This window comes from Astatotilapia calliptera, chromosome 6 (genome assembly GCF_900246225.1).
Source record: "Astatotilapia calliptera chromosome 6, fAstCal1.2, whole genome shotgun sequence".
Lineage (NCBI taxonomy): Eukaryota > Metazoa > Chordata > Actinopteri > Cichliformes > Cichlidae > Astatotilapia > Astatotilapia calliptera.
Genome location: NC_039307.1, coordinates 18,756,629 through 18,766,360, shown reverse-complemented (window position 1 = coordinate 18,766,360; position 9,732 = coordinate 18,756,629). Strand labels below are relative to the sequence as shown.

The following is a 9,732-nucleotide window of genomic DNA, read 5'->3' as shown; positions in this document are numbered from 1 at the left end:
AATAAATAAATAAATAAATAAAAATGACTGAGCCGATTATTAGCCCCTCCCTCATGCTTTACTCTCGCGCTGCTCCGTGTGGTAAATCAAGCGCACCGCTCTCCATTTCGAACAGGCATCACAACAATTAAGAGGACCGGAAAGCTAAGCAGAAGTTGTTTGGAGAGGAGAGTGACTGCCGTTGGTTGAAAAGAGAGGTAAAAAAAAAAAAACTTCAGTGGTGTGGAAACATTATGGGTTCGCGGAGTCAGACGTGGATCAAGTAGACATAGTGTGTAAACTTTGCTACAGTGTTGTAGCTGCACCACAGAGCAACACTGCAAAGTTCACTACACATAGATGTTTACATTTTTCATTTATTTTTTATATTGCAAACATTTGCACTGTTATCAGTATTTGCACACTATTTTATATTATTTTTTTAAAGTCATTATTCAATACATTGTTATTGTTAACCCTTTAAAGCCGGTCAGAGCAGCATGCTCTGTTTTGTGTAACTATTTTTAAATCCCTGTAGAACCTGAACCATGTAAGCTAGCGCAATAATTTGTTTTGCATATGAAACCGGAGGAGTTGTACTTACATCTTATACCATCAGCTTGTCCTAGGTCACAGTTTCCTTCCACATATGCAAAAATTGCATAAAAAGCCTTGCAGGAACAAAAACATAATATTCCAGAAACACGCTTTGCCAATCCGATCAGCTGTTCTTAACACTTCCCACATTGAAAAAGAAGTCAGCGAGAACTATCGCGTTTCCTGCCCGAAACCGGAAGTGATGTCATTCTCGCGGAAAATGTAGCTTTTTACTTGTAGGCCTTAAAAGCCTATACTAGTGTTTTTATAAGTCATGTTTGACTTTTCTGAATAGTTGCTGGGATGCTTAGAACTCGAATTGCACTGCTGGAAATAATTTATTTTGATGCACGTGCTGTTTTCTTTGCAAATTTGCATCATAGGATTGTTTTTTTGTTTTTCCTGCAGTATATAAAAATTGCTGTATCTCCAAAATAAAACTATGAAGACACTCAAAATAAATTTCCTGTTGTTGTAAACTATTTTTTGCAACTTTTTTGTATTTAAAGTTTTGAGGGATAAACCTCTTAAATTTCTCCAAGTAGAAATATATGTAAAAAACAAAACAAAACCGATTTTCAATTTTTTTGTAGTTTATTGCACTTGTGGTAAATGGCCTGCATTTGTATAGCGCTTTTCTAGTCCATAGGACCCCAAAGCGCTTTACACTACATTCAGTCATTCACCCACACATTCACACACTGGCGATAGCAAGCTACATTGTAGCCACAGCTGCCCTGGGGCGCACTGACAGAGGCGAGGCTACCGGACACTGGCGCCACCGGGCCCTCTGACCACCACCAGTAGGCAAACACAGGGTTAGTATCTTGCCCAAGGATATTTGGCATGCAGCCAGGAGGCAGCCTGGGATCGAACCACTGACCTTCTGATTAGTGGCTGACCTGCTCTGCCACCTGAGCTACAGCCACCCCACTTGTTTGCAATTAATGTAGTTACTATGGACTTAATGCATACATATTATTAAAATATGGGCTATAACAGTTGTATTGATGTATAGCAACTTGAAATGCTCCCACAAATGGCACTACAGCATGTAAAAAAATAATATAAGCTCTGGCGGACTTGGTTCTATGGTAGGTCTTAAAGGCTTAAATAAATATCGTCAAATAATCGTGATCTCAATTTCAGTGAAAATAATCGTGATTATCATTTTTGCCATAATCGAGCAGCCCTATCATCAAATACTTTAAAAAAGAATGGACTCTTTATTTAGGCTATAATGACATCAGCATCTGTCTTCTGGTAAGCAGGGAAAGCTGTGATGAGAGGTAAAATAATTTCTTTCTCATCACATAAGAAGAAAGAAGAAAACAAAAATATTCAGGAACTAGAAAAAACCATCAAATCCCTAGAAGAAGCCTACGTGTCACACCAAGATCAAGAAATATTGAACAAAATACGCAAAACAAAACTAGAATTAAATATAATTATTAATAAAAAGACTCAATTCTTAGTACAAAGACTTCGCTTGCAAAATTTTGAACACGGTAACAAATCCAGTCAATTTCTAGCTAACCAGTTAAAAATCAATGAAGAAAAAACAACCATATGTGCTGTTAAAGATTTATCTGGGAAAACAATATATGACCCTAAAAAAAAAACCAAATTTTTTAGGGATTTCTTTTTTTTTTTTTCTTTTTTTTTTTTTTTTTGCCTGTCCCGTTTGGCTCTTTTGCCATCAGAATTGTTGTCTAAAGGCAAAGAAAGATGCCCAACGGATTTACTTTACCAAACTGACCATCCCAGCCTTGCCGTAATGGTCCATTTGATTCACCTTTTATTGTTTATTTTATTTTCACTTACTGAATACGGGACAGACTTGACTGGGGGAAAGAAGGGGAGAAAGAAAGAGGGAAAGAGAAACAGCTGAGAAGAGGGACGGGGGAGAAGGGCAAAAGACAAAAACCAACAGAACGGGCAGAAAAAAAGAAAAAGAAAAAAAAATGCATCTATCGATCACCTGGATCACCTGCTGAGAAAGAAAAAAGAAAACAAGCAGAAGAGAACAAGAGTAATAGAATAAACAACATCACAATGATATATGGGAATATGACAGTAAATACTAAATATTAAACATTATTGTGCAGCACATAAGATCAACAGAACACAGTGTGCTTTGAGGTAGGAGCCAAAAAAGGTGTAGTTTGTGGGTGTGATCATCCGTGTGTACACCTGTGAGCATGGACGCGCTTGTTTTTTTAAAAGGTTCCTTCATGTAATGATCTGCTAGAGGGTGTGGGGGGACCACAGCCCCGTCCTCCAGGGCATGAAGCAGGTATGGAGGAGATCAAAACTCCAGACATCCAGAGGCCCCCAGAACACAAGAGACCAAGAAAGACCAACAGAGGGGCAGCCACGCCACTGTCCCAGAAAGAGCTGAGGAGAGTCCCAGATGAGGGCTCACTCAGCAGCCGCGGAGCAGAAGCCAGGGGGAGTTGCAGTGACGCGCCCGTGAGCTCCGCCGGCAGCCAGCCGTGCCTGAGTGACCGAGCCCCAGGCCGAGAGGCCGGGGGCACCCCACCTCCGAAGTGGCCCGAGCGAGCCCCAGGCTCCAGGCCCCGCTAAGCGGCCGCCAAGGAGTGAGCTGGTGTGTACCTGGACGCCCATCCCCGGACACAAAGAACCACCAACGCACCGATGTCTGAGGGAGTCCGCCACTGGCAGGGGAAGTGGTGGTAGGGGGAGATAGGCCTCCAAACCTTGGAGGGCCTGAGATGTCCCCAGAGAGGTGGCGCCTGACACCCAACCTGACATATAGACACAGACATACAGGCACACAGCAATGGCACTGGATTCGCCACTGACACCAGGTGAACTCCAGGAAGCCCTGATAAGTATGCCCAATAATAAGGCTCCAGGTCCAGACGGCTTTCCTGCAGAATTTTACAAAGAATTCTGGACAACTCTGGCACCAATGTTTCACAGAATGCTGCAGGAAATCAAGGAAAATGGCAGAAGACCACCAAATGTGAATTCTGCAAATATTAATCTCTTACTAAAACCAGGCAAAGACCCTTTATTTCCCTCCAGCTATCATCCAATATCCCTTATAGATTATTTTGAGATCCCTTGTAGATCTCAAAATAATCTGCAAAGCTCTCTCAAAGAGATTGGAGAAAATAACCCCCCTTTTAATTCATCCTGACCAAACTGGTTTCATAAAAGGTAAGCACTCATCAACAAATACGTGTAGATTATTTAATTTAATAGACTACTCGTGCAGTAAAAACATTGAAATCATAATATTGTCTCTTGATGCAGAAAAGGCGTTTGACAGAGTTAACTGGAAATTTCTATTTGCAACTTTACACAAATTTGGTTTCGGAAACTCTTTCATAAACTGGTTAAAAATATTATATAATTCCCCAACAGCATGTGTCAGAACAAATGACCAAACATCCTCCAGCTTCTGTCTCCTAAGGGGCACCAGGCAGGGATGCCCACTCTCCCCTTCATTGTTTGCAATTTTTATTGAGCCACTAGCAGCAGCATTTAGACAGGCTACAACAATTAAGGGCATACAATGTAAGAATGTAGAAAATAAAATCAGTGATTGTGTGTACAGTGTCTATTTCTGTCTGTGTACACGTTGGGTGAGTGCCGAATATTTGCTTATGTGTATATAGGGGAGGGAATACACGTTTGTGTCTGTGTGCACCTGTTCGTCTGTGTCTATATGTCAGGTCGGGTCTTAGACTCCACCTCTCTGGGAACATCTCAGGCTCTCCAAGGTATGGAGGCCTATCTCCCCTCACCACATTCCCTGGTGGCTGATGCCCTCAGACGTCGGTGCGTTGGTGGTTCTTGGTGTCTGGGGCTGGGAGCTCATGTATGTACCAGCTCACTCCTGGTGGCTGATTGGCTGGGCCTGGCGCCCCTTCTTGGGGGTGGGGCGCCCTCAGGCCTCTGGCCTCTGGGCCTGGGGCTCGGTCCTCTCTGGCACAGCTGGCTGCCGGCAGAGCCCGTGGGCACGTCACTGCAACCCCCTCTGGCCTCTGCTCCGTGGCTGCTGGGTGACCCCTCGTCTGGGGCTCTCCTCAGCTCTTCCCAGGAGGGTGGCATGGTTGCCCCTTTGGTGGTCCTCCTTGGGTTCTCGTACTCTGGGCCCTTTGGATGTCTGGGGCCTGGATCTCCTCCATACCTGCTTCATGCCCTGGGGGATGGGGCTATGGCTCCCCACACTCCCTAGCAGATCATTACATGGAGAAACCTTTTGAATACAAGCGTGCTGATCCACACAGGTGTACACACATGTGTTCACAGACACAAACTACAACTTTCTTGGCTGCTATCTGAAAGGTAGTCAATCTTGCGTGCTGCACAATAACATTTAATATTTAGTACCTACTGTTAACTACTGTTAGCTAGTTTATTGTGATTTTGTTGTATTTATTATGTTGCTCTTTTTTATTTGTTTTCTCTTCTGTTTTTTTTTTCTTCTCTCGACAGGTGATCCAGTTGGTTTTTTTGTTTGTTTTTTTCTTTTTTGTTTGTTTGTTTGTTTGTCTCTCTCCCCTCTATTTTGTCTTTCTCTCCCTCTCTTTCGTTCATTCTTTCTTTCTCCCTGTCCTATCCCCCAGTCAGTGAAGGTGTTGCCTCATTGCTTTTTTGCACTTAAAATATGTTTGTTGACATGACAAAACCCCTAAAACCACAGACAACAGAATATTTGAATGTTAGATAGAAAGAACTTAGTGAATGATGCATGTTATATAAGCTATTTGAGTGCTCAATTAGAGTAGAAAAGTGCTCCTCTTAACTAATCAGTTAAATATATGTATTTACCATGTGGTATAGCCAATGTAGGCCACTGGCTGTACCACTAACTAAGTTAATGTTAACTGTTAACTATAAAGTCACAGTCTCCACAGTCATTGTGCACAGCAGCCTCAATATAAACCACTTAGTAACTAGCCAATCAACTACATTTCCTGGAAAACTGTACATACATCATATCTGTGTGCTTCAGAGGCTGTCTTTCAACTCCCCATGGTCTTCACTAATGGATGGATTGCATGTTATTCTTCTTGTTCTTTTAGGTAATTTTGGCATTGAAGTCACAATCTTTTAATCAACAGACTTTCAGTGTTTTATGTTATTTGTCACATTTACATATAATTCTATTTTTTTGTAGGAGTTGTTTCCTGCAGTCAAAATGGAATTTCTGTATCAGTACTGGAAGTGACAGCCCAACCTGGAGACAACATCACTCTGTATTGCGACTGCAAAATGACCATTGGAGTACATATAATATGGTACAGGAAGTGTTCTCATGATAACACTGTTGTTTTACGGTACAAATCTGCGTCTTGGTTTCCTTTGGAACCTTTGTCTCATTTGCACTTTGTGAAGAATGAGTCCTCTAATTCCCGAGACCTTGTGATTTTAAATATCACTGATTCTGATGAAGGTCTCTACTACTGTGGAACAGAAGAACAGCATGGGGAAAATAAAGACTGCAGATTTGTTTACACATATGGAAATTCCACAACAAGACTCAAATTAGGTAATTGAATTCAATGCAATTCAGTTTTATTTATATAGCACCTAATCACAACAAAAGTTTCCTCATGGTGCTTAGGTAAGTTTTTTCTTTTAATAAATGCAGTGGGTTGCATTTGTATGTATTAAGATTAAATAGGAAAAGATTTGCTGTTGAAAAGAAAGCAAAGTCTGTCATTTATCGAAAATATGCAAGATTTAAACTATTACAAAATTACCATGTTTCAATGTTATTATGCAATATTACTTTTTTGTTTGTTTGTTGGGCCTAAGGTGACAATATGTATGTTTTAGTCACTATAGGAAAACCATTAATCGTGCAAGAACAGCGTGTCATGGATGTTGGTGTAACCCGTCTGTCATGGATGATGATGTTCACTCCAGCCTTTACCATTCTCACCTCAATCTCCTTTATTCTGGTATATCACACTTGTCAGAAAGCAGGTACATACTTACTATCTTTCCTATTTTTGTGCATAATAGCTTTTTTTTTTTTTTTTGAAATGTTTTATTCAGTCATTTTGCAGAGTCATACTTGTTATTTTTTTTCCACAAACCCAATAGATAGATGCTTTTAATCTGTTTAATATTACACTGCTGTTGTGTTCATTTGTGCAGAAAAGAAATCGCATCATCATCAGAAAAGATTGAGTATCAAACGACAATCAAGGCAAAATATGGTAACCAAGGTTCCCTTCATAATTTTGATTTGTGCTTTTGTACCTTATGCGTCACATTCACAGGTCGTTAATATTAACACGCTTGTTAAATGGAAAACTAGCATTGCAAAACTAAACTAACTAACTAATTACAAATGTTATATTGTTTTTCAGGATGAAGATCTGTGTTTAACAACAGTTGTGTTCCTGTCTCAGGACGCACAAACACATCATTCAGATGACAAAGAAGAAATAAATAACTAGCTTTGTCTTTAAGTTATATTTGTAAGGTTTACAATCAAAAGTACACGTTGTTTTTTTTCAATCTCTCATTTTTGGTAACTCTGTCACTGTGTTTTTGTCATCATTCCTGCAGTCATATATGTTCTTGGCTACTTCTTAATTAAAAATATATATACACCGCGTTCCAAATTATTATGCAAATTATATTTTTCTCTGTTTTTCCTAAATAGTCAATTCAAATGACAGTTGGCATAATTTTCGAGTCATCGACCAATAGAGTATATTTCAAATGTTACTGAACAAAACTCCCAATGAAAACAGTATGTTTTTCAAAAATAAAAAACTTAAAATCCACTGTTCCAAATAATTACGCACACAGAGTTTCAAAAGATTTAATAGGTTGTAGAGAATTGAAAATGGTCATTTGTTGAATTTGCAGCATTAGTAGATCAATTTCACTGAAATCAAAAGCTATTTAATCAAAAACATCGTAACAGGTCAAGTTACATATTAACATAGGACCCCTTATTTGATAGCAGTTTTACAATTCTTGCATCCATGGAACTTGTACGTTTTGGGAAAATGTCTACTTGAATGTCTTTGCAGGATGTCAGAATAGCCTCTCAGAGCTGCTGTTTGGATGTGAACTGCTTCCCACCCTCATATTTCTTTGCTTGAGGATGTTCCAAAGGTTCCCAATAGGATTGAAGTCAGGGAAGAATGGGGACCACACCATAAGTTCCTCTCCTTTTACCAGCCAATGATGCAGAGGTATTCCTTATAGCATGAGATGGTGCATTGACTTGCACGAAGATGGTTTTGTTGCAGAGGCACAGTTCTTCTGTTTCTACCATGGAAGAAAGTGGTCAGTCAGAAACTCCACATACTTTGCAGAGGTCATTTTCACACCTTCAGGGACCCTAAAGGGGCCGACCAGCTCTCTCCCTGTGATTCCAGTTCAAAACATGTCCATCTGGACCATCCAGGCTTGCACTGCACTCATCAGTGAACAAGACTGTTTGAAAATTAGTCTTCATGGAGTTCTGGGCCCACTGCAGCCATTTCTGCTTGTGAGCATTGGTTAGGGGTGGCCGAATAGAAGGTTTATGCACAACTGCAAGTCTCTGGAGGATTGTACACCTTGATGTTCGCAGGGCTCCAGAGGCACCAGCAGCTTCAAATATGTGTTTGCTGCTTTGTAATGGCCTTTTAGCAGCTGCTCTCTTAATCTGATGTATTTGTCTGGCAGAAACCTTCATCATTGTGCCTTTATCTGCACAAGCCCATCTGTGCTCTGACTCAGCCACAAATCTCTTAACATTACGGTGATCACGCTTAAATTTTCGTGAAATATCTAAGCTTTTCATTACGTGTCCAAGGCATTCAACTATTTCGCGCTTTTCAGCAGCAGAGAGATCATGTTTCTTTCCTATATTGCTTGAAAATGGTGGTCTGCTTAATAATGTGGAACATCCTTCTTTAGTAGTTTTTCCTTTAATTGGGCTCACCTGGCAAACTAATGATCATAGGTGTCCGAGATTGATTTCAGTGATGCAAAGAGTCCTGAGACACTATTCCATCCATGGGCTTAATTGAAAAACAACTTATTTAATCTTTATGACACTTCAACACAATTTGTATAATAATTTGGAACGTGGTGTATATATAAATTTTTGCATATTGAATAAGCAATATACTTTACAAAGATTTCTGAAAACAATATTTAAAAAAAAACAAACAAAGTTTTACAGGTGGACAGGAAATATGATAATCATATCACAGCACAAGGTTCCTGCTTTGCACCACCTGGAAAGCTTAAGCTTTTTCTGTGAGTAGTGTGTATATTTTATGGTGAGCGAGCAGGTAGGTCCTGACCCTGCAGAACATAACACTAACACTAAAAGTCATGGAAAATTAGCACAATAGCTTCAGGAAAGTCTGTGCTATTTTAATGCAATATATGATAGTCAATTACTAACTAAATAATGCATGTGTGGTCTATATTCTCCTTTGACACTGATCTCATCTATGCCAAAAAATAAAACAGTCATTAAATATTAACAGATGCACTCTCTTACACCTAACAAAGGTAAAAACTAAATGCCATACAGTCTGCTACTATTAATATTTCATTTGTATCTTCTTTTAGTTGCTGTTTTTTATGACTTTGTTTTTGTGAGTTTAGTATCTGACCTGTTTACTCTTTGAGTAAGAGTTTGTGGACAGAAAGAACAATGCAGCATGTCAAATTAATCTTAATCTAATGAAACAAGCTAGAATTAGACAATATTAAGAGCAGTAAGTTTGGAAGGTTTTACTGAGTAAAAGGAAGAGGGGAGTGGGAGAGGGAGGGTTTCTGATCCCTCAACATCATGCAGAAGCATCACATGCTGACCTAGACAATCCTGACATCTATTGGAGATGACAGGTAATGAACTAAAAACTTCTTAACAAACACTTCTCTCAACAGTCAAAGCTAAATTATATTGTTTTCTTGTCCTCAAATGATTGCTGGAAGTTTGCATCATGACTGCGTGATATATATTCTTCATTTTAATGAATCTGTAATGCACTGTAGGGAAATCATTAATGAGTTTCCGTGTAACTGTGTATGTAGGTTCCTCTCAAATGCAAGAGGAGTATGGCTGCTGCAGTGACAATCTTTACACTGACTGTGATTTTAGTGTAGTGTTTTTGAGCCATTGCAGTTACTTCAGTTACAGAATTGACT

At 39.7% G+C, this 9,732-nt stretch overlaps 1 protein-coding gene across 2 annotated transcripts; it reads left to right on the top strand.

The window, feature by feature from the left end:
* Positions 1-5,412: 5,412 nt before the first annotated feature.
* On the top strand, positions 5,413-7,126 carry LOC113023278 (uncharacterized). Of its 2 annotated transcripts, none has more exons than XM_026169303.1 (5): positions 5,413-5,636; positions 5,732-6,103; positions 6,394-6,543; positions 6,718-6,779; positions 6,933-7,126. In XM_026169303.1, the coding sequence occupies exons 1-5, from the start codon at positions 5,432-5,434 to the stop codon at positions 7,020-7,022; spliced, it is 879 nt and encodes a 292-aa protein (XP_026025088.1). In that variant the 5' UTR covers positions 5,413-5,431; the 3' UTR covers positions 7,023-7,126. The 2 variants fall into 2 exon arrangements, 1 of the variants encoding a protein (XP_026025088.1); XR_003272532.1 differs by lacking the exon at positions 5,413-5,636 and having other exon boundaries at positions 5,731-5,852; positions 6,008-6,103.
* Positions 7,127-9,732: the final 2,606 nt, after the last annotated feature.